At 36.8% G+C, this 25,864-nt stretch overlaps 1 protein-coding gene and 1 long non-coding RNA gene across 2 annotated transcripts; both read left to right on the top strand.

The window, feature by feature from the left end:
- Positions 1–2,451: 2,451 nt before the first annotated feature.
- LOC130077910 (uncharacterized) lies at positions 2,452–15,013 on the top strand. The gene is made up of 4 exons (XR_008805851.1): positions 2,452–2,581; positions 14,051–14,102; positions 14,497–14,541; positions 14,997–15,013. It is a non-coding gene; the product is annotated as an uncharacterized LOC130077910 (long non-coding RNA).
- A 992-nt stretch (positions 15,014–16,005) lies between these two features.
- On the top strand, positions 16,006–23,177 carry si:dkey-262k9.2 (uncharacterized). The gene is made up of 4 exons (XM_056243322.1): positions 16,006–16,144; positions 16,261–16,326; positions 17,487–17,529; positions 22,829–23,177. Exons 1-4 carry the CDS (start codon positions 16,021–16,023, stop codon positions 22,872–22,874), a joined length of 279 nt encoding a protein of 92 aa, XP_056099297.1. The 5' UTR covers positions 16,006–16,020; the 3' UTR covers positions 22,875–23,177.
- The last annotated feature ends 2,687 nt before the right edge of the window (positions 23,178–25,864 follow it).

Here is a 25,864-nt window from a genome sequence, read left to right as displayed (position 1 = left end):
TTAACCTTTGAGTTTGTGTACTGGTTGCTCAAACATAAAACAGCGGAAACATTAAAGTCACCATGAATTCAGAATGGACAATTCCTATTTTTATATTATATAGAATATTGCAGTATTTGTTATAATGGATTTATCGGTGCTCATAATTATTTTGTTTTAATTCATGTGCCCTCATAATTTTTGGAAATGTTGTTGGAAATACCGGTTAACGTGGTTTTTTTTTTTGTTTTTTTTTTTTTTCTTGACATTTTGTGACTTTTTCTCATTATGGTCAGAAACAAGTGACCTGCAAAGTTCAACACGCTGATGTGTTTTGACATATACACATAATTTATATTACGTTTGTGGTGTTCATGGGTCAAATTGACCCACATAATTGAATGGTTTGAGGCAACTGTACAGACCAAAAATAATAACATTTCTTGTTTTTTAGTTTTTTACTACCATATGAAGCTACAAAGGAGCCATTTGCCACTGATTTCAATACGTAAAAAGTTTGTTAGTCACAGATGGTAAAAATTTGCTATCATTTTTTTTTCCTAACTATCTGAAATACTTTTGAACCTATGTTGCTTTTCTTGAAATTGTGTGATTTTTTCATATTTAGGGCCATGAACATGCTTGCAAAGTTTCAACACACAGATGTAGTGAAATGTGCATTGAGACATTTTTATACAATCTTGATGTTCATCAATTTGACCCATATAGGCAGCAAGTCAAAAGCAATTGTACAGTCACAAAATATCATTTCTTTGTTGTATGTCAGAGCTCTTCAACTCAGCTCAGTGCCTGTGTCTTGCTGAGTTTCACAACTTTAAGTTTTTGAAAACAAAACTGTTTTACCTATTGAACTGTCAGTCCCACTTTTTGAGCATAGACATGAAAATGACTTAAAAATCTTGAATACTTCGGAGCACAGACTTAAGTTTGGTATCTTTTCAAAGGTGAAACATCACAGATTATTAAAAAACAGTTAAAAAAGTGAAGTTATAAAAAGTTATAGAATTTTAAGTGTATGAAAATGTAAAATATAAAAACAAATATATTTTTATGTTTGATATAAAATATATATTTTACAAAGCATTTTTTTTTTTGGTTGACTCTGGTTGACTCTGAATCTAATAAAAACAAAGCCAAACATCTGAACAAGTTCTGTGCCAAATTTTAGGTTGATATGATGAAATTAGCTTTTAGGTAAGATGTTTTGGGTGACGTACCAAACTTTTCCAGATGACATTCAGGCTCCACTGGTGACCATATAAGGACTCTTTGATTTCCATATATGGTTTGAGTGATCTGGAACCATATATTTCCATAATTTTCTAAATATTTATGAAGTAGACATCCTATTCAGAAGTAGTTTGGGCAGTAATGTTAAAATTTGATTTGAATTCAATCTCTAAAACACATATAAACATACGTAAAGAACCAGAATGTGGGTTTGGCACCATATCAGAAATGGTTAATCTATCGCTATTTATCTATTGCTTTGTCATTTCTTTTGAAAAAAATCCCCACATATGAAAACTAGAGTCAGAGAGCTTTCAAATGATATATAGTTTGTCAAGATTGCATTAGATGTACACTAAGATATTATAGTTATAAATGTGCAATCGCAAATGTCCCACATGTGGGGGGGGGGGGGGGGGGGGGGTTCTTTTCATAGTGTGATTTTTGGGGAATTGTATTGAATCCAATTAGGGTCAATTTGACCTGATCCAACAAGGACGTACCCAGAAATCGAACAGTGCACAAGGGTTAATCAAAATAACTCCCTTTCCCTCTTGCAACAACATCTCTTTTTGCTTCTCTGAGGTTCTCAGTGTCAACTGTCACAACCTGTCACTCACACGAGATCACAGCAATAGTAAACCACAATATGAAGAATATGAGAATGGTGACACTTTCACCAGTGAGTGCAGCTTTGCTTATTATTATGCAAACTAATGAACACAATAAAACCAGCCAGATCGGATCTTGCTGGATCTTGCACAGAAGAAAATGTAAAACAATGTGCTAAAGATAGTGTCCGGTTCCCCGAAAATGATGTTGAGCAGATGAAAGATCTATAGAAGTAACTCATTGTGATATTCATCATGATATTCAGCACCTGAGGGGAGCCAGCCAATCCTAGTTCTTGTCAAACATGTAATTCATACAAAAGTACAACACTCCCGAAACATCAATCCCTATTCATTTGAGATTCATGGAATCTTTCCCCCCAGCATTTACAACTATCCTGTATAAATCATTCATCCGAAAATGCTGACTGCGTGAGGGAGAACCAGGATTTGAACTGATATATGATACAGAAAAGGCCTATCCATAAATGTCAATAATACACTCTATACGAATCCACTCTTTACAGTCAGTATGGTGTGGGTGAAACTTGTGCAGGTGTCAGGTTTCATGAGGAACGTCAGCCAATGAGACATTCACATCACAGCCCTGTCAAACGCACACACGGGTTAAGACAGTCAGGAAGTTCCCATTCTGCCAGGAAGGTTGACAAAGGAGCTCATGTAAGAATAGAGCCAGTCATAAGCGCTTGTGAACGATACCTGCAGTGGACTAACATTTGGTGAGTGGGACTTTTTTCTTCACTGATTCTAAAAGCACTGCAGGAGTGAATGACTGCAAAGTAAGGAGGGGTTTTCATTTCTCTTCAATAAAACATTTAGGTTAGCTACCTCAGGAATATGAAAAAGCGGTATATCTTTAATGAAAATGATTCTTTTTCAAATGCACACTTCTATGATATGCAATACAGAGTAAATGAAATAGCAGCAAGCTACAAGACTAATAATTGTTTGACAGCATGTTTATACTGCAGATTCATTTACTTTGCAGGGACCTGTAGATGCTCAAAGCACGGCATAACTCATCATCACACACCAGGTTATATATTAAAGGATAATCAGGCGACATGACGGCTCAAAGAAAGACATCTTTGTTCACAACTCTCAGTTAAAATTAGTCAGACGTCACATTGCTGACAGTCATCAATTAAGGCAGTGGCCTCTGTGACTGTAAACAGAACATGTTGCCACTTGTGTTCTGTGTCCAAACAATTGCATCAAACATGGAGGTCAGTATCAGCTAACCAGTCTAGTTTTTAACTTGTGTTTTGCATGTTGCATGAATTTGGCTGTCAAAGACTAATAAATTATGCATCTATGAAAAAACAACAAGAATGGGAACTTATGTCATCTACAAAACAGGAACAGTTGCATCCTTTTTTTTAAATCCATTCCTTTAAATTCTCTGTAGCCTAAAGAGGGTTTTAGTTTCCACTGAACAGTAGTTGTGTTGCAACTCCAAAACTTCAGTACCTGTGTGTGGTTGGGATGTAAATTGCGGACTGCTTGATTTCACAGCGAAGCATTGACAATCTCTTGTTTAAAGAGGTCAAAACAATGAAACTGTCAACTTTTAGCACACTTTTTGGATTTCAACACCGGAACATTTTAAAGAAGGTCTTGAGGCGCACTGTCAGCTAGGCATCAAGACGTTACACTTTTATCAACACGCAAAGTGTTGTTTGCCACACGCATATGCATGCACATTTCAGCAATGCCTCATACGGGTATAACATTTACTAGCAATTGTGTGTTTATTATTAGGATCATTTAATATTATGCATGCATCCTTTTGACAGAAGGAATAATTTCAGGTCAAACTGGGAACAGGAACGGCTCGTGATACTCTGGTCTGCGTTCGGTTTCCAAACTTTTGATGCATGGAACTTATTTTGACTCGTTTTGTCAGCGCATCATCAAGCATGTTTTATTTTTGATACAGCGGAACATTTGAAGCTTTTATGTTTTCATTCAGCTGCTGAACTTCACTCCCCCACATAAGACTCACTTTTATCTTCTGCTGTTGCAGGTGAAGTGAAACTCTGTGCACGTGAGCTCCAATCTGAAACTAGTGCCGTCGATGCCATGTCGTAATTACCGTAATTTCGAGATGACAACGCTGCATTCACGCCATGTCGTAATTACCATAAGTAAAGCTCCGTATGCTTTCGAATCGCTCTTGCGGTACTTTGATTTCATACGCACACGTTAAATCTGCAGTGGTCAGGTGGTACAGTGGCCACATGGTACAAGATGTTGTTTTCAGAAAATTACGAGTTTACATGTTCTAATTACAAGTTCTACAAGTTTCTTTTTACAGTTCAGAATCGGTTCGGTAATTACAACATGGCATGAACACATCTCAACACGTAACGTACTTAGAGCTGTTCACGTCCTCGGACTGGAAATTATGCGTTTTCTATGTCAACATATTAATGCCTAAATTATGTGCAGTGGTCAGGTGGTACAAATAAGAAAATTCCCAGCTTACAGGCTGTAATTACGAGCTCTATGAGGATGTGAACACTTTTTACAAGTTCTTGTAATTACGCAATTACGACATGGGGTAAACGCACCTTAGCTTTGGCGCGCTGCAGTAGCAAAGCTGACCGCTCCTTTGGCTCGTTGTTATTTAAAATCGGACAATTAAATTGATTGACATTTAAAGATTTGAAAACATTTGTATTGTTGTTATTATTGCAAACAATACTTTGTTGCAATGGCGCGCTGAAAAATCTTAGCTATATACGCCACAGATTATAATGGAAGTGTTCTGGTTTCGTGGCGTTTGGTACAAATCGTACCAAATAAGTTTACAAATGTGTTGCGTAGTCGAAATACAGTCTTATCATGTCTGTCCAAGTGTTCATGGCACACTTCATAAACAAATATAAACCTCTGGGATCGCAAGTTTAATCACAGATAATTACTTGACATTTCTAGTTTATTCCAATAAAAAGGTTGATAACAAACAGCTTTATTATAATTACAGCATATATGGTGAGCTTCTGAAATGCCTTGCAGTCAAAACGGATGAGAACCACTTGTGTAGACAGTTTTTCTCTCACGCGTAAGATGACACGGATAGCAGTTTTCAGGTTTCACAGAATGATTCTGCTCAGCTTCAGTCAGCTCAGCTTCCTGTCCTATTCCGTGCGGCAGGGGCCAAGGAAGTGGTGAGTTTGTAATTAAACTTTGTTGTCTTATCAATATTTTTTTGCCTGAGAAGAAGCCTTTATAACATTTATAGTAGTTGCAGTGTTTCATTGGCTGTTGGATGTTTCACTAGTGATATTTGTACAGTGAAAGCCATATGGTCAATGGCAGTGCAGATACTGAAAATAACAACTAAAAGTGCTCTAGGTGTTTCCTCCTATGTGATGACAGTTTTTTTTTCAAAACTTTGTCAGGCTTCTTTTTCCAGGTTATGGTAGATAAATAAAAAAGCTCATTAATATTACAATTACTACCTTACCATTGCGGTTTTCATACTCGTAACCATTAAAAAGTGTGCATTGCATTACAACTATGCTTAAAGGAGATTTCTGTCTCAAAAGCTCATTCTCATGATTCATCCTCAAAATGCGCAAGCTTATTTTTTGTAAAGGCAATAGTGCGTGTCTGTAAAATAAGGCTATCTGTGGCCTAGCAGAGCACAGTGCGGAGAAAAACCTTGTGTGCAGACTTGCTTCTCTAGACCTTTTTTTCTAAAGTGACCAAACATTTGACTGTTTGCACAGTCATGCTAGCTTTCAGATACTAAAGGAAGATTGTGCAACATGTCTTGATTGCACTAAAGAACGTTCTTTAACCTGTCATGTTTGTGAACATTGTCGTTTGAGTTTTAAGGGTTTTGAGTTCCGTGTCAACATGCGCCCTAAATGACGTCACACACACTTAAAGAGAATTTCAAAGCGCTACTCGCCAGACCTGTGGTTTCGTTTCACATACTGAATTTTTCAGAAAATTTCCCTTCTACAGACTCCCCAGTTCCTGAGCCGTCTCATACTCGAATACTTTTGGGTTTTTTTTCTTTGCTTGCTTATCTTGTCAGTCTTTTTTACCAAGACCTCCGTCAGCAAATTACTGTTTAACACAAACCTTATGTAATCATAATCATATACTTTTTGCACGAGCTCCATGTGGTCGGTTGCTGTGGTTAGGTTTGCGTCTTAGGCTGTGTTTGTATGTGCTCCTTTTCTCTGTAACCCTTTGATGAATGTTTGCTATTGTACTGTAGGTCCTGTCTATTATCATTGTTGCTTTTTTGTAACAAGTCAACCCTATCATGGCAAAAAATAAATAAAAAAGGAATAGTTTGCCTTAAAATAAGTATTCTGCTACCATTTACTCACCCTCATGCCATTTCAGCTTTCGTTCCTTTGTGAAATGCAAAAGGAAAGCACTTTGAATATTGTGCTGATCACTCTTTTCCATGCAATGGCTATGAATGGGGATTATAGGATGATGACTTCAGAAAACTTATAGCAGAAGAGTCGTATGGACTCTCTTAAAACTAATCTTTGATCACCAAAATGACAAAAATCACCTTCATGCCTTTAAATAGCTTGAATGCAACTCTACATCCATGCTTCATTTAGTATATGTGGAACCATGAATATGCTAATTAGCCCCGCCTCCACTCACACCAGCTGACAGGTTCACTCGGCCAACTTACTGAGGTAAACACTGGACAATGGTATCGCTCTTCACAATGTCGGACACATAACGGTAATTAATATGATAATCCTTTTGCTTGACTATGTTATCAAACAGCTAATAATGTGTTGCTAATGTTACACAAACCATGTTCCCATTCGCCATCTCAGAGTCTGACCGCTGCCTCAGTATCCTTAGAAACGCTTTGAACAACTAAGAACATCGGCGGAGAAAGGTATATAGTTAATAGGGGTGGAACGGTACACCAAAGTCACGGTTCGGTTCATACCTCGGTTCAGACATCACGGTTCGGAACGTTTTCGGTACAATGGAGGGAAAAAGCAAAACAAAAATGCAGAAGGCATTGTATTTTTTAAATAAGTTTTATTAATAAAGGCATAGAACCAGTTTATTTGTAGTGCACTGACAATAGTTTTATATAATTAGTTTATTAATTAAATTAATAAAAAGACAAAAAGACCTTGCGATATGTTTGGTAATTGTACTATTAATTTAAAATTATTTTGCTATATTTCAGATCAATATATTTGTTTTCCTTAATTTTAATTAACATTATTAATTGACAATGTAACATTATTCTCATCTGAATTATAAATAATTGATTTCTGTATAAAATAATACTACCATTAAAAACACATTCGATTTTCTTTTTTAATCAATGTTGAATGTGTAAGATTAGTGCTCCGAGGACGAGAAATGAAAACCAATGCAATATGGCAAATGTCCAAAAGACAGACTGTTTTGAAATGGAGTTGGATAAATATGGTTTGCTTTTAAAACAGTGTGTATGTGATTTTGGTTGGGTGACAGTTGTAGGTTACAGTTTGACAAGAGTTTACAGTGTGACAAAAGCACAATGTTGTGTTTTATTGCGAGTGTACACAAATATAAGTAAACACTTTGCAGGTTTAATGATCTGTATAAACAAAATGACTCACTCTCTCTCTCTCTCTCTCTCTCTCTCTCTCTCTCTCTCTCTCTCTCTCTCTCTCTCTCTCTCTCTCTCTCTCTCTCTCTCTCTCTCTCTCTCTCTCTCTCTCTTTCTCTCTCTCAGTTCGATCGCGCCCGCGCCTCTCTCTCTCTCTCTCTCTCTCGCACACACACACACACACACACACACACTCTCCAGCATTGCAATCTTGACATCGCAGCCTGTTCATTATGCGGTCACACCAAACGCGAATAGAGCTTAAAATTCGCGTCTAGTTCGACGCTAGTCCAAAGCGAATAGGACGCGCGTATAAAGCCAACGTTTGAAGTGAACGCGCGTTCAGAGCTAAGCCGATGGTACAGATTATGTGTCCCTAAAGAACCCGCGTATCTAACAGTAGTTCCGCATTACATTAATTAATTTGCACGCGAGTTTTATTTATTTTTATACCGTGTATTCTCCGTGTAAATTCGTGCACCGAACCGTGACGCCCGTACCGTTTCGGTTCGATACGAATACATGAACCGTTCCACCCCTAATAGTTAATCATAACATCGTAATATACATCATACACCTGCTATATGGCTAAAAGTACCCGATTTTTCATAACAACAAAAAAATATACTGGGGTAACCTGGCATCACTCGAGACTCCCTGCTATATGCTAAAGTCCGCTGGCACGATGTGATTGGTTACAAGGTAGTTTGTGACGTCAGAAACACCAGCGATTTCAAACCGCGTTTTTGAGAGTGTCTTTGGTTCACTGCAGTTTTAAGGAGAAAATACTCAGTAATGGTGTTGACATGGTTTGTCTTAACACACATTAAAAACACCACATAGACATATAAACAACATTTAAAAACTTGATTTTCACCACAGAGGGACTTTAAGGGTTGAGTAAATGAGAGGATTTTTTAACTATCAAACTTCTCATTTACACCTTGTTTTTAAACTTCTGTTGTTTTGATCTGTGCTTTCATTGAATGTCTTTCTCATGGAGCATTTTAAGAAAGTACCCAAGCAGGAATTCAGCCTTCTGTTTTTCAGCTTCTGCGATCACACCTGTGAAACATTTGTTTGTGTGTCTTATATTAACTGTTTTTACTATCCCACAAGTCTTTCGCTTTCAGTTGAGGGCTAATTTCAACATTTGCCCAAACCATATCCATTAAGTTTATCTCTGTGGCATTTTTGAGGTTTTTGGTTCACACAAGGTGATAGCACTGAGGAACTGTAGATCAGGAGACGGTTGTCTATGTTTAGAATCATTGATGCCATATATAACATGTCACATGTGTGCCACTAAGCCAGATGTAGAACTGAAATATAGAGGGGAAAAAAGCTGGCAGAACAAGTATTCACACTTTGTAAACTAGCATAATGGGGAATAAAGCAACAATATGTTCAGTTAAAAATAATTTGATTTAGGCAGCTAATGACTGTGGGAAAAACAGCCTCTTACACAGCATAACCATTATGCTTTAGAGTTTTGAGTTTATTACAAGAAAAGTTTTTTTTAATGTTCACTTTCGCATGCAATGAGGTTTGTTTTTGTCCTACTCACCCATATCAGTCATAAACTCTTATTGTCAAGTCTGGTTAGGACACTGTGTACTTTACTCTTATAGAAGTTGTGCCAAATGCTCCATGCAATTATGACATTATAAATGTACTTACTGATTTAACTGGAAGTTAATGAGTCTGTCTGGTCTAGGTATCTTTGAGACATAGATGACTGTTTATTACTCAGACTAAGTAAACATCCAGACAAAATAATTTCCATAAGATCGGCGCAATGCGATTTATTAGCTCCCTGATTATTGTTGTGCTACACAGAATAATTTTCATATCTTCTTTTTTCAGACCGTTCCCTAATCTGCCTAAAGTCTATATGAAATCAGCTGACCCTATTAACCATCTGAATACATGTTCCTTCTCCTTTTGTGCATGTTATTCCCCAAAAAAGATAATCAGAAATTTGAATTGAAACTTCATCTACTTCCGTAGTCATTTGTAGACTGATTTCCCATTGCTTTCAACATTGACACACCACCATCAGCTCAACCTGTTAGTGTGAACAATGGAAGACGCAGAAATCACACATTGTAGGGCGAGGCAAAAAATAATAATAATCCTGTTACACTTTTCTGTTGTTGATTTATGATTTTATGAGGTATGAAAGAGGTTTTTCATTGGTGGCTTTGCTGCAGGCTCATATCTTTCACAGTGCTACTACGTGTATTAATGATAGAGCACAAATTAGGTGGAGGCAAAACAAGTGCAAAAACTGGAGAATAGACCAAATTCAATTTGAATTCAAATACACACAAATATATTAGCCAATTGTTCAGCAACACGAGCTTCAGGAGGACTGTCAACTCGCAGGCGTTGGACTGCACTGATAAATATTTTCAAATTGGTTCAGCTTATTATTTCTCCGAGGCAGCAGGGCGCACCAAATTGGAATTTAGGGAGGGGGTCTGAAGGGGTTTCAGACGGCTGTAGGTTACTGTTGATGGGAGATTTGCTGTCACATTTTTACAAGCTTGGATTGTGCTTGCTCCGACAACCAGTCCCACATCTTCTGATTAACAGCTTAATTGAGAGAATCTCTCTTGCCGTGACGACCTGAATTGAGCGTGGAAATTCCAAATTACGAGACGAGTAAAGCCACCGCAATCTCTCTCTCTCTCTCTTTACGGAGCCAGCCTGTTTTTCTTTCTGGCTGCTGCACAGATACTGCAGTCCCTTAAGGATGAGTTTGCCAAGACAGCCTATCATTAAGACAGACATGGTATCACTACCACGATACTACTTTAATTTTCACTTATTAATAGTTTTGGACACATTTAAGACATGTAATCCACAGTTGAAGACATGACAATGTAATTAGGACAAAGTGTTCAAGGCTGGGTTCAGCTGCTGTAACCATTATATGATAATTTGCTAATTAGACTATCAAATATAGCTTTGTTAGGGTCTAAGCAAACTCTCCGCTCAGCACAGTTCTAAGTATTCACGGGTTGTTGTACAAACAAAGCTCATTTTTCAGTATTTTGCGTTTATTGACAAGTTCACACGTCACCAAAACACAACTTATCTCTGTTAGGCAGTAAAGGCCCTGATACTTCAAGTGAAATCTAATAATTAACTTGTGTGACGACATTTCGAACAAAATCAGGCCAAAACGAAGTTTGTTTAGAGTTTGTTCCGATAGTTTGAAACTGTTTGCCAAAGCAAACTATCTGGCATTTTTGTTTTGTGTTTCTTTCATTATTGAGAGGAAAGTCCACAGCACATATTTAAATTCATCTTGCCGCTCTCAGCAGTGTAATGTACAGTATGTATGTCGGGATATTCGCTATATACCAGTGAAATGGAATGTCAAACTTCTTTTTACCCAGTCTTGCCAAGTCCGTGGTTTTCCAGCTGAATTGGGCAACTTTTATACTGTTGCCGCGGGTTGTTTTTGTAATCCGCGGGTTGAAGAGATTCCATGCACATACCACTTTGTTGCTTCACAAAGTTAACCTCTTAACCCTGCATGCGGCGCCCATTTGGTTGACGCCGGCGGGCCCATTTGCCATTGCATGTTTAAAACAATAATATCTTAGTAAAAACCTAAAGTAATATTGCCAAACTATATATCATTTGAAAGCTTAAAATCTCTAGTTTTCATATTTGGTGGCTGTTATCTAAAATATATTACAGAGGAGCAGAAATTTATCAATTTGCAACAAGAATATTTCATATTCATTAGGAGTATTTAGGCCTTTATTTTGAAATAACAATAAACATGAAAAATCATGAAAGATTGGTAGAAACCTCAGTTTGTTTTCATGCCATGAGTTCAAAAGATAACACCAATTCCATATTATGAGAAAAAAAGGTCTGAAAATGTTTTAAATATAAAGAAAAATGTATGGATTCTCGATTTGTAATGCGGCTGCGAGCTATAACGCTATAACGTAGTCTTTATGCATTTATTAGAGGTTTAATTCAAATCAAATACTGCCAAACCACCCCTACTACTTCTGAATAGGATGTCTACTTCATAAATTGTATGAAAATTATGGAAATACATGGTTCAGATCACTCAAAACATATGAAAATGGAGGCGCCCTTATATGGGCTGTAATGGATTCTGGTGTTCACCTAGTGAAAAAGTTGGGTACTGCGCCCGAATAAAATCTTACTGAAAGCTCATTTTTTGAGATATCAACCTAAAATTTGGAATACAACTTGTTCAGATATTTGACTTTATTTTTCTTGCAGTTTTAGAGTAAAATATATTTTGTAATATATATATTTTATATAAAATATTAATCATTATATTTTTACATTACACAATTTCATAAACTCAAACTTATATAACTTTTTTTCTGTTTCATTTTTTACAATTTCTGGACTTCTACAATAATCTGGAAAATGTCTTCTTTAAAACAAGACCAGCCATAGGTCTATATTCCAAAGCATTCCTGAATTACAACCATTTAAGTTTGGATAGTGATTTTTATGTCTATGCAAAAAAAAGGGGGGTGCCAGTTAACAGGTTAATACAATTTTCTGGTGAGACTCAATCGCTTTTTATGATGAACAGGTTTCCTTTAGACTTATATTCATATATAAACATGTATCAACGACCATGTCAGATATGGTAAACAGAAGCTCAAGCATGCTTGCTTGACGTATGAGAACCAATAAGGTTCATTCTGGTGTTACGCAGCAAGTTTCAGCTTCAGCAAGAACCAATGAGGTTCATTCTCATGTTACGCAGCACGTTTAAACTTCAGCAAGAACCAATGTTAAATTGTTGGGTTAAATTGCAATTATTTTTAATATATACACACCTTGTAAATGAAATGACTAGATAGGTCATGGAAAAAATATGTTTTTATAAGTTTCTATTGAAATATATGTTATTCTTGAGAATACATTAAATGTACAATGTTATATTAACGCTATTAAGGATTTTAATTTCTGAACTAAGAGAATTATAAAACATGAACGCCCAAATGCCAAAGTTAATCAGTTCATCCAAAACTGTACTTTTTCTCATAGCATTATTAAGCCTGAGTCATTATAGTTAATTGGTTCATCTGAAAAGGGCCGCTCTTATATGGATCGTTGGAATATCTGTTCAGTTCATTGAGTTCATTTCATGTTGTCGTTGTCTAAATTTATCTGTTGAGATTGTTCATTCATTCAAATTGTGTCAGCAAAAATATGACTTTGATTAAATGATAAATTATAGGCCTATTGTTTTTAAAATATATAGTTACAAGCTTTGCACAGCTAGGGAAACCGCACAAAGTGACCGTCCAGTTGGGGTAGTAGAATGTGAATGGAGAAAGCAGGCGTATAAAGTCCAGGTGTCACTTCCCTGCATGGTGATCCCAGATATTGTCAAAGCAGCAGGAAGTGGAAGCCCAACACAATGGGCACCAATAACAATATCTGGATGAAGAGTAGAGGCTTGTGAGATTGATATGCAGGCCACAGAAGGGGAATTTGGACCTTGGGCACTAGAGCACTTATTTGATTGTATGGCATAAGCCTTTGCTATATTTAACCATTTTAAATAGAACTCAGGAAAAGGTCATTCCCGGGCTAGTTCCCATTTCCTAGTCCATAAGTGGGAACCAAAATAAATAGGTGTAATTGTTAAGAGGAACAGCCAGCGGAAGCTGCACTCGGCCAGCTGTGTGTGTTACACATCTGCCTAGATTATGATCATCAGGCCGTTTTGGGAAAGGCACCATGTGGAAGTAAAGTCTTGAAAACATAACTGGCTACGTTCCTCCTTCTGTACATGTCTATTTGTGTTTTAGTTTTATTGATTAAAGTCATTTGGCAGCTTGTCAGATGGTTTCACAATGAAGGCTGTTAAATCATATAGGTGTGAGACGGTTCATAAATGACATGCACGTCTGAAATGAATCACTTCTTACTGTTACAGGGAAAGAGGGGGCACATTTCTTTACATTTCTATTCAAATGTCTCAACTTCTGCTTGCCTCCAATTTAAGTTTAAGACTACGAGAATGTTGTGTAGTTGTTCCGGTGCGACTTCACAAGACCATAAGTATTTTTCAGCTCCAGTTTTTGACCATTTTGATCTCTCATTTTCCCAAGTGTTGTTGGTCTGTTGCAATATTTCTTAGACTCCATGAATGGTCAATACAATTAAGTTTTTTGGGTCTACCCGGTTTTCTTCCTTGAATATTCAAAAAACTATTTTTTTGACCACAAAGTTGACAAATCATGAAGCATGAGTCAGCCCTCAGTAAATTCCGGATTAGATAAAGCCGACATACTAACTTTTGGTGAATTTGTACTGTTTAGTCTGGTTATTTAGTCAGTTTTCACTCAAGACTGATTATATTCCTAGTTGTTTATTAACAGCCATGGTGTAATACATTACTATGTATCTGTTTGAGATTAGAGAATGTTTTTCTATGGGAATTTATCTAGGTTACACATAGGCTGGGTTCACATGGGTTGACTGTGTATCAAAGTTTTTGAGAAATGTAGATGTAGTCTTCTAATGTGTAGATTAATTCCTTTCTTTCTTTTCCTAGAACAAAAAGATGCTGCGTTTACTCATTCTGTTTTTGATTCTTCAAGGCTCAGGTAAGTTCATTTTAACTACGCTTATATTATTCTGTCCTTCTTTGATCCAAAAACTCTCTGTCCTATATTCAGATGTTTATTTTTGGTCTCAATCCATCTTTTATTTCTCATGTCTGTCTAAAGTATCTGTATCAGTGACAGGCTTGTGAACCAATCTCCCTTTTACTCGCCATTTAGCAGACACTTTTCTTCCAAAATGCCTTGAAAACACTTTTTTTTACAGCCACTTAGATACGTGACAAATGAAATGCTATATGTTAAACTAGTCATTTCAAAATGGAGCTGTTTCACCTTCACTATCTTGCAGTGGAATAACCTCTGAAGACACTCAGTTGTTTCCTTTATAATGATTGGTTATAGCCCTAACCTCTTATTTATGTATTCGAATGAACAGCTGCAACATCAGAAGACACAGAAGGGAATTCATCAGGAGCTGACGGTATGACCTCTCATATTTTTTCTGACAATTAAGTACAATTTCTTCCCCAAAAATCTCTTTCTCTTTACTTTAATGTAATATACAGATTATATAAAACATAACATTGAAATTAAAACTTGATAACATGTTATATTTGTTGTACTTCCCTTGATTCACGCAATTTAAATAAATTGATTATTATATTATCAATAAATACATCATTTTATTTTTCTATAAAAAGTGGAGAATCAAGGAGAATCTAATGGGATTCACTATGGAAAATAATGGGGGAAAATCAGACAGTTGTAACAATGAGTTTGGGGAGGAGGGGTTGCTTAATTGTCATGAAATATATGCAAAATAATATATTGTTTGTCCTTATTTTGGGGGGTGAACCATGACATAGTGTTTGGTAAATAACCATCACAGTTTTATTTTTAATGTATTTGTCTATATTCTTCTTCTCATTTACCCAGGTGACGATGAGGGTGGTGATGATGAGTATGGTAGGGAAGGTGGGTATTCCTCTCCAGTCGCACATATAACATGAAGACAGGTTGTTACTGTAAGACGTGACCAGCTCATCTGCCACATTAATTCTTGAAAGCAATCAATTAGCGTGTCCCAGCAGAGCGCCGCTGATAGCCCCGGCTCCGTCCGCACCCCTGTCCGTCCCCTTAATGGACGTTGGCAGTCTCATTCAGCTCTCCTGTGCGAGGAGCTGTCCGTCTTCATCAGCAGAATGATTGCTCTCTGATAGAATTACTGAGCTGTTAAAGCAAGCCCTGCTCACCAGCTCTGGCCAGAGGCAGATGGGAGGGGTGGGAGGTGATATGGAGGGATCCACGATCAGAATTGTGATTCATTTCCCAGCTAATTTCCTAGAAAAGACTAAAGAAATGTCAGTGATTAACAAGAAGAATTGGCTCAGAGATGTGGCATAGAAGATACATCGAGCTGTGCTGCTCATATGGGTGCAAATCTGGCATTCGTTTTTATCTCACCACTATTAAAACTGTTGTAAAAATGTCCCTACTATACTGTAAAGATCAATAAGTTATGACAACATGTGTTTTTACATTGCTTTGACTATATAAGTTAAGCAATTTTCAAAATTATTTACAAGTTGTACAAAATTGAACTCATTTTTAAGTCAGTTTAATGTAATTTAAGTTGAAATTACTAAAACAAACACCCAAGTTGATTGTACTTAAAAATGTAAGGCAGTGACTTTTTTTTTTTTTTTTTTTTTTTTACAGTGTATATGTGGCAGATATCACTCTGAAAAGCCATAAACTCTGTAAACGACAGATGATGAAATGTTTGGGGAATCTGCTTAAAAACAATCATATTTTTTAGCACCTCCATTTAGGGCCACTAGAGGCACAGAAAACATTCACAGTAGCTTTAATAAAAAGCTGTAATGGGTCCCTGTTTGAACACATTAATTAGTAACATTAAAAATTGTGTTACCATTGTTGATGCGATAACAGTTAATCCATGAATATCATCCTTGTGTTTGCATTTTTTTTTTTTTCAGGGAGAAATGGGGTACAGCTTGTTGAATCAGAAGGTCCTGAAGCAAGTCCTGGATTAGATAAATCCACAGGAGACGAAGCTGCAGGTTGAAAAAAACATCAAATTCTTCTATATGGATTAATTCATATTTCAGACGTGGGTCAAATGAATATGTGCACAAATTTAATGTACATCCTCCTTGTTTTTATTGTTAATTTGTAGGTGGAACCTTGGTAATCATCATAGCTGCCGTTAGCGTCACAATTCTGGCCATTGGCTGTATTGTAGGTAGGTTGGGTCTGTTAAAACAGGCATTTACCAGACGACTTGTGTGCTATAAAGTCGTGGATTTAGCTTTCACAAATAGTGTGTGTAAAAATCTTCAAACAATTTCAAGATGTAGTTCAATTTTACATGAAATATCTGAGCTGTTTGTTTCTTGTAGATGTATGAGCTGTACTTCCTTTCCAGCAAATGGCAGCTTGATCTCATTAGTATTCGTATCATAGGTATTTCCGTATTTGTATAACATTTACATGGTGATTTTTTGGTGTACACCGAAATGTACAATATGGACATAATGACAGCTCATATAAAGTTAAAGTATTTAGGGTTAGGGTCATAAAAATATGAATGTTTTATTTATTTTCAAAATATAAATTGCATGTAGGCCTACTATATTTTACTATTATGTATATATTTTAAAACCCCTAACCTCACCTATTCTGTAAACCTGCTTATTAACAATATAAAACACATGATACACAGATTTGAACATATTTAATTAATGCCATTCAATCAAAATGCAAATGGCAATTTTAGTCACAATATACTGTTATATAGATATTTTTAGTGATGAAATTAATTAATGTCATTAAATGTAATACATTTAAATCAACCTATTAATGAATTGCTTTTAATATTTTATAAATACAAAAGGATTCATAAACATTTGTATGTTGTAGTTCATGTATAAAAATGCAGTTTTAGATGCTGTCAATTCGATAGTAAAGTACATTTCAGTGCCTATGCAAATATATGAAAACTTGTGCTATAAATACACTTTGCATATGATACCTACAACTAATGAGATCACGTTGCAAATGCAAGCCCAGGAATGCTTCCTTTTGATTATAGTTATACATTTTATGGGATACATGCTGTAAATGAATATCTAAAGTATTGCCCTATTGTCAAAAGTCATGTGATATGGGTGTGTTCTTTACAAGCTCACTGAATCGAAATCTGTAGGCCAAATTCTTGTCAACCCAAACTCTAGTGATGTGTGCTGAACGTCCTGGTTTATTTGACCAAAAAAAAAAGCAAGGCAATTTTCATACAGTAGGCGTTCTGTGAGGTCGTTCGGTTCGGAGACTTATGATGTAACAATGCCAAGCCCTGTAATGCAAAAACTAAAATAAAAATCTTTTTTTTTTTTATCTTTACAGCTATTCTCCTCTTCAGACGCTACTTGCAAAACCGAGAACAGGGGTAAGATTGATTTTAGCTTTGCTTTCTAGCAATTTTCGAATGACCTGTCCGTCAGACAAACTTATATTGAAGAAATGTTATTAAAGACTCATGCTGGGTTGAATATAGAAAAATCCATTGGACAGAAATGTGTGTGTACACCCCACAAACTAATACCCGCATATGCAGTGTGGACTTGTGCATGCCTTTGTGTGTAGAGGTTTGGAAATATCTGCTTCACCTCACTAATAATTTGGAAAATATTGAAGCTGAAGCTACGTATTTGCACTGCTATTGCTTGTTTATTAGTTGCTCTGCATGGTCCCCTATTACTGGTTCTAAGAAGGATTTGGCAGCACTTACTGGAAAACGGGTGGGGAAAAAAATATTTTTCTCACCTTTAGCTTACTAGACACTTTATCTTGAGTGACACTTCAGTGCTTATATTTACAAGGCGGCTTTAGTGCTCCACACCCCGTCAACTTTTGGGGTGGTCCAACCAGTCCGATGGGTAACAGATTTCTGAATCCCTGGTAACCCACTAAACACATGACGACAGCAGTATGCGAGACAATAGAGGGCCACATGCAGGAGGGATAGGCCACCATTAGCAGCGGGTTGGTACATGTGCATCGATGACTCTACTTTCCAGCCATCTGTCAAACGCTCCTCAAGCCCTGAGCTGTTAAAAACAAGTCCCTGAAACACAAAGAAAAAAGGACAGAGAACAAGCCAGGCGTTGACTAACATGAACAAGATATGACCTGCTAAACTCTGTGAGAGTTTACAGTGTGGGAATATGTCATGGGCACATTTGAAAATGAAAAGTTGCATGTAAAAAAAATAAGAATTTTTTCCATTTCTGTTTGTCATGATGTTATCAGACAAAAACAGACAGGGACAAAACTGCTCAAACCAGTTTCTTAGAGAGAGAGGGAAGAAGAAAGGGTGTTGCAATTTGTTGCATTTTGAATTATTATTGTTTTTTGTGCAAACACAGCCACACTTCCAAACCGCAGTATAACAAATTACATGCCATTTATCTGTAGCCTACATTGCATGTATAGTGACCCCCTCAAAAATGATTAATTTTTTGGTTAAGGTTCAGGCCATTTTAAAGACTCTACTTTGTATACACTGCTTCTCTAAGTAAGCATTCAGTACCCTGTGCATTTAAAGAAACAGTTCACCCAAAAATGAAAATTCTGTCATCATGTACTCAAAAATGAAGATTAGTATGCATCCAATTCGTAAATTAAAATTCAGTTCACAATATCAATCTGAATGATTCTTTCACAAATTGGACTCATCCGATTCTTGGGTTCAACTCACTGACTCAATGGATTTTTGTCACTGGGGTTAACAGCTTTGGTCCTGTCCCAAATGGCACACTTCATGTGCACTTGCGATCTTGTAGACTCACAACGGTACATGTCTGTTAAGTCCACAAGGCTGCATCCAAAATCACATACTTCCCTACTAAATAGTAGGCCAAAAACAGTGTGACAAAAGAAGTATGTCCGAATTCATAAAAGTGTAGGCAAAATGAACCAAGATGACCTACTTCTTCCAGAGAGATTCTGAAGTCCACATTTCGATAGACACTTTACTATCCCATGAGGCCACGGGAGAGGATTTGTGAATGGAGGTGACGCGACGTAACTGACGCTGGTAGGTCACATGATGACAACATGGTGGATGTAGTACGTCTGGATTACTTTCATACTACACACATTCATATTATATAGAACAAACTTTTTAGCGGTCGTAAAGTAAATGACTTACTCAGAGTTGAGTAATTACTTACTCAAAATAAGTACCTACTCAAGAGAGTATTTCGGACGCAGCATACAAATCCCTAGGGTCTTCAACCCTACTCCTGGGGACCCATGTCCAGCAAAATTTATTTCCAACCTTTCTTCAGCACACCTGCCTGTGCATGTTCAAGTGATCCTGAAAAGCTTGATTAGCGACTTCAGGTGTGTTTGATTAGGGTTGGAGCTAAACTCTGCATGCAGGACAATGTGTTCTCAGGAGCAGGGTTGAAGACCTCTGCCGTATGGTGTCCCATTTTCATTTTAGTTTTCTTTGCGGCCGATATGCGCCCTAGATTTGCACTTTTGCAGAGCCCGAAAATGACATCACACGGACAGTGACCGGACCGAAGTATACTTTGTGCTTTAGGGTTCCATTTGGGACAAGGCCTTAAAGGAGTAGTTCACTTTTAAAAAAACTTTTGCTGATAATTTACTCACCCCCATGTCATCCAAGATGTCCATGTCTTTCTTTCTTCAGTCGAAAAGAAATTAAGGTTTTTGATGAAAACATTCCAGGATTTTTCTCCATATAATGCACTTTGCTGGTCACCAAACGGTTCAAGGTCCAAATGACAGTTTCAGTGCAAACTGCAAACTGTTCAAATGGCTTTAAACGACACCAGACGATGAATAATGGTCTTATCAAGCGAAACGATCGCTCATTTAAAAAAACAACAGCAAAGTTTAAGTTTTATAAGCTCACATGCTCGCCTTTCTCTGTTCTGTGTAACTCTCCTGTTCGAACTCGTTCATCAAAATGAACAAATCTTTTTCCGAGTCAATTCGTTCATTTCGGTCGTTAAATGAATCAAATGACTCGAAAAAAGATTTGTTCATTTTGATGAACGAGTTCGAACAGGAGAGTCATAAACGTGCATCACAGAACAGAGCAAGGCGGGCATTTGAGCTTATAAAACTTAAACTTTGTAATTTATTTTTTAAATGACCGATCGTTTCGCTTGATAAGACCATTATTCATCGTCTGGAATTGTTTAAAGCCCTTTGAACAGTTTGCAGTTTGCACTGAAACTGTCTTTTGGACCTTGGACCGTTTGGTGCCCAGTAAAGTGCATTATATGGAGAATAATCCTGGAATGTTTTCATCAAAAACCTTAATTTCCTTTCGACTGAAGAAAGAAAGACATGGACATCTTGGATGACATGGGGGTGAGTAAATTATCAGCAAAAGTTTTTTTAAAAGTGAACTACTCCTTTAATGCTGAGGGAAAGACTTTCAGTAAATAATGACTTAAATTACAGTTTGTTTCTTATGACCTCCGAAGACTGTGTACAAATATGCCTAATTACATGATATATAGTATGCGAAAACAGTACATCAAAAGAGTACACTCTTAGAAGAAAAGGTTCTATATAGAACCTTAACGGGTTCTGGTCTGGTGCTTCATTTATAGAACCTTTTAGGGGTTCCCATCATGGGATCATTTTATGGATTTAGTTTTAATTCATTTTGAATTCAATCCAAACGAGGTTCCTAGTAGACAGTATGCAAGTATGAGTCACACGGACTACATTTATGATGATATTTTAGTGCCTTTGCATCCTTTTTGAAGCTTAAAAGCTTCATATTCAGTCCATATTCGATTTGATTGTAATAAAAGGTCAAACAGGTTTGGGACAACATCAAGGTGCGTAAATGATAACACAAATTGTATTTTGTGGGCGAACTATCCCTTTAAGGCGACAAAACCAGTTAGGTGTTTAAACGATAAAACAGTTTTTTTTTCTCCCTCTCTCTCTGAGATTGTTTCGCAAAGTAAGGAAAGAACTGCATTTTTCTCTCTCTCTTACGTCCTGTTCCCCAGTTTGTGGCCTTTCGCTGTCGTCCTGATAGGTTGTGTAACTGAATTTGGCTGCTATGCTTACCTGTTTTGCAAAGTAATCAGTTTCAGTGAGTTGCTGAGTATGGTGATATGTGAGAGAAAGGCTGGGAGGGAGCGGAGTTTGTCTGACACCTGCCTCCCAACAGCAAGCTTAAAGATCCTCTGTTTTCTCACCCGCTCTTACTCTCTCTTTCTTTATTGAGGTTAAATTCTTCTGCGGGATTACAGGTTACCTCAGGGGAATGCAGTTAGCTGAGCCACGGCTGCTTCTTTTTTTCGGTGTTGAGTGATAGGGTGGCTGAAAGGGGCTTAATCACACAGCAACCACAGGCTCTGTGGATCAACACTGAACCTTTCTGAGCATGTTCACAGAAAGCACTCTCAATAAAAAAATGATAAAAGCACCCCGAAATGCCTCGCGGGGCAAAAAATCCTGCCATAGAGTTCATAAAGCCAGGCAAACTGTGAACGAATTCATCACTGAGGTAAATTAAACAGCATTTACCTGAGGAGAGCAAGCGTACGCACATGTGTTTGAACAGCATGGATGTGTCACAAAGAGCTCCATTCATCCTTCTCCTGAACTATAAGCTGAATGTCTCTCTATTCAAAACGAAAGTCAGGGTTAAGCTCCTCTCACATGTATATGTATTGCCTTGAGTAAAATGTGACTCGTAGCCGACCCTATTCTTTACAGATATCAGCCTGGCTGTGTAAATTTGTCCAATATTTGTCGGTGCTACTGCAATGCTTTCTTTCTTAACACATTGAATAGTTCTTGGAGATGTTTGGCTTGGTGTGTCTGAACCATGTTTAAATGGGCCACATCAACAGGAATCACTTTTTTCAACTATTTTGAGAAAACATTTCAACTCCCAGTTCAAAAAGACCATATTTTGATGTTTGAATATGGATTCAGAATGTCAGAAACACAACTGTATTATGATTGCTTTTGCCACACAAAACAGACTCTATATGTCATTTGTGGTGCTTCATGGGAGTGGGCGGAGCTAAAGAGTTGTTTTGGCACAATAGAGCACTGCAGTGATCATTTTTAATGTAAAAAAAAACGTAATACACATTTATAACGCTATACTGTGTTATATTACCTTGCCGGTGAATGACAAAAGGGTCCATAGGATTTTTCAATTGGTTATTGGATTATTGCAAAAAACAACAAAAGTTAATGATTTTTTACACGTTTCCATCATAATAATCTTTACAAATGAACACAACTTTCATGAATTTTGAAGCCTAAATTCAACCACCAGAAGTGAAAAGCTAAACGTAGAATATACACAGATGGACACATGACTTGTGCTATAAGTATTTGACTAGTAAACTATCAGTACATCTATAAGTTCAGTCGCAGTACAAATGAAAAATGTAGTTGTAAACTAGTTGTGTACTCAGTTTAAAGTAACAAATGTACCTAAAAAAAGTGAACAATATTTGACTAATCTCATGACACGCCTCTTTTATTAAGCTTTTATCCAGTGTGTGCCATTTAAAAAAAAAATGTTTCTCATTAATTTCATTATGTGTTTTAATATAGAAAAAACTGTTCGGGGGAAAGGTATAAAAGTGCTCGAGCAAGTCTTAAAGATTGAATCAATGTCTCCATAGTGAACTGACTGTTCTCATCTCTGTGTGTTTCTCTAGGGTCTACTCTGTGCCAGTAGAGCAAGGACAGAAAGCTGCTGTCTAACCGTCAGGGCCTTTTCATTTCCTCTCTCCACTGGATCCTTTCAGGGACGTGCCGCAAGCGTGTGATTTCTCATCCAAACGTATCTATATCTATAGCGGATTCTATAACGTCCGTAGACCAGAGTGTGTTGCAATCATACATTTTCTATGAATCGTTTTTTAAATGCACAACGTGTAGCATTCATGCACATACGCCATATGTTGCACTCACAGAGAAAGTCCTTGGACTGTGTAATACAGCTCATTGGACATTTCCCCTCTCCACCTGCAATATTTTTGTATTTAAACCAAGTTCAGAACCTTTCTTAAAGGTGACGTGTGTAATATTTTTCCATCTTTAAATACTTTCTTCTAAAGACTAACCCATTCATAGTTGTTTTCCACACACAGTATCAAACACTGTGGCTCTGTTTATTTGAACACCCTGACACAACAACATTGGCTAAACCAATGGTGTGAGTTTGGGGCGGGACTGTCTGTTCGACTAGCCAATGGTAGACAAACTGCAGCTTTAAGCAAACGTTCTCCCGTTTTTCTTTCCAGTTCTCTGATGTTAGCCGTCCCCTGTGCGCTAAAGTGATAAAGCTGGTCTCCGTCTCTCGGATTATTTGACAAAATAGAGAAAGAAGCAGAGAGAGAAATGCGAACACCCACTTGTTAAATATTATGTTGTTTTCTTTTTCCTTTTCTTTCACGGCGGACAACTCTTCTAAAGCACTGCAGATTGTAAATAGCTCTGGGATGCTGGGTAGCAGAAAGTTTCATCCTGTTAGCTTTAATGGGGATGGAGGCAATCCGATGGGTGGGCGAATACGGATACGGAAAGACACACAGTCCTCGTACAATGGGCGTCTACTAGTGAAAAGTCTACTAGTGAAATGTTTAGCATTGTCCTTGTCATTAGATTATCAGCATAACAATATGAGTGAAAAGTAAATTAGTGCACCAGAAAAAGTGCTCAAGTACATTTTCAGGTTTAAATTAGATTTTCGTATCTAAAGCATCATCGATTTAAACTAAGACACTATAGCGAGATATTTAGTTTTATCTTCCTCTTTCTGTCTCTCTCACTATTCTTTTATCCTTCCGTTTTTTAGATTAAAATAGAAATCCATCAAAGCCCTTTTAATCTGAGTCTGAAGACTCGTAGTATCTCGGCTCTTTATTCTGAATTTACACAAAGACGGCAGGCTAGCAAACACTTTTTTCAAACGTCTTGTAAAATGCTTAGTTCACCCAAAAATGTATGTATGACTTTCTTTCTTTCTTTCTTCTGTCGAACACAAAAGAAGATATTTGGAAGAACATTTGGGGTCCAAACAACACTGGACCCCATTGACTTTTACTATACCCAGACACCAACAGTCAGCCCAGATCCGGCCCGCATCTGGTGCGTGTGGATTGCCACTGGGTATAGTCATAAAATAAATTTTTCAGACAAAAACTAATTTTTTTTTTTTTGTTATCCACATAAGAACGTAAGTCAAATAGTTTTGGAATTACATAATGGTTAGTAAAAAATGACAAAACTTTCACTTTTATGAAATAACTGTCTGCCTACCTGGCATGTGTGTAACAGAGGAGGGCTGCTAACCCACATCTCTAAAAGTGTTTCCATTTCTTTTCTAGCTCTAATTTCTGTTTGATTACCAGCTTTTTTCTTGTGCTTGCTGGTTTTCTATTTAAATCTAAATGAAATCCAATCCTGCGTGCATCAGACAGCTTGAGCTTGTTACTTTGACGCGTGTGGGCGTGTATAAAGGTATTAGTCTGTAATATTAATCAAGATTTGCAATATAGCTATTCTGGTAAACCATTCGCTTAAAATGTGTCCTTACTGACGATAGCATTTCAGATAACTGGAATTGGAAAAACAGACTAAATAAATAAATATAGCATTTATTCAGCTCTTTCGAGTCAATCTGAAATCCTTTTTTTTTTTTTTTTTTTTTTAGATGTATATATTAAAACTGTTGGGCTTCATTAACTCCAACAACTTTCTCTCGAGCAGGTTGCTTTATTCCATGTGAATAAAGAAATAAAATATGTGTTTGATATTCCCCCATTCAAGTAACTCCACAAATGAATCAGCAATGCAAGATAACCTTCAGCTCACATAGATTCACATTTCAGTTCTGTTACTAGTTTCTCTTAGTTGATGTAAGAATGGAGTGGAAAGTGCAGATGCAGATTTTCCTTTTAAAAGTGGCTCTCGACAGCCTTTGAAGGGAAAATCATAAGAGATTGTATTGCATTTCCTGTCAATGGAGGCTGTTTCTGACATCAGCGCTTATTTTCTTTTGTTATGTAAGGTATTCTGTCAGCAAAAAGGTATATGTATGACTTTCGGAGTACATTTGACCAGCAGTTTGGTAATGTTGTAGTATACAACACTCCAAGTACCTGACCTCTGCTAACCATTACTGTTATTCATGGATATTTGTGTGATTTACTGAAGTTTAAATGTTAATGCCCATTGCTGTATATATTTTATAAGACAACCTGTCATCTATTTGTTGTATGAGACTTTTATTTTAAATAAATATTATTTGTTCTCAACTGTGCTATTATGTATTTGATTTGGGAGGATGACAAACATGAAATAATTATATAAATCTGAATATATACAGGTCCTTCTCAAAAAATTAGCATATTGTGATAAAGTTCATTATTTTCCATAATGTAATGATAAAAATTAAACTTTCATATATTTTAGATTCATTGCACACCAACTGAAATATTTCAGGTCTTTTATTGTTTTAATACTGATAATTTTGGCATACAGCTCATGAAAACCCAAAATTCCTGTCTCAAAAAATTAGCATATCATGAAAAGGGTCTCTAAACGAGCTATTAACCTAATCATCTGAATCAACTAATTAACTCTAAACACCTGCAAAAGATTCCTGAGGCTTTTAAAAACTCCCAGCCTGTTTCATTACTCAAAACCGCAATCATGGGTAAGACTGCCGACCTGACTGCTGTCCAGAA

Source organism: Rhinichthys klamathensis, unplaced genomic scaffold (assembly GCF_029890125.1).
Source record: "Rhinichthys klamathensis goyatoka isolate OS25496 unplaced genomic scaffold, OSU_Roscu_1.1 h1tg000786l_1, whole genome shotgun sequence".
Lineage (NCBI taxonomy): Eukaryota > Metazoa > Chordata > Actinopteri > Cypriniformes > Leuciscidae > Rhinichthys > Rhinichthys klamathensis.
The sequence above is the reverse complement of the archived record's forward strand: the minus strand, read 5'-3'. Positions and strand labels throughout refer to the sequence as shown.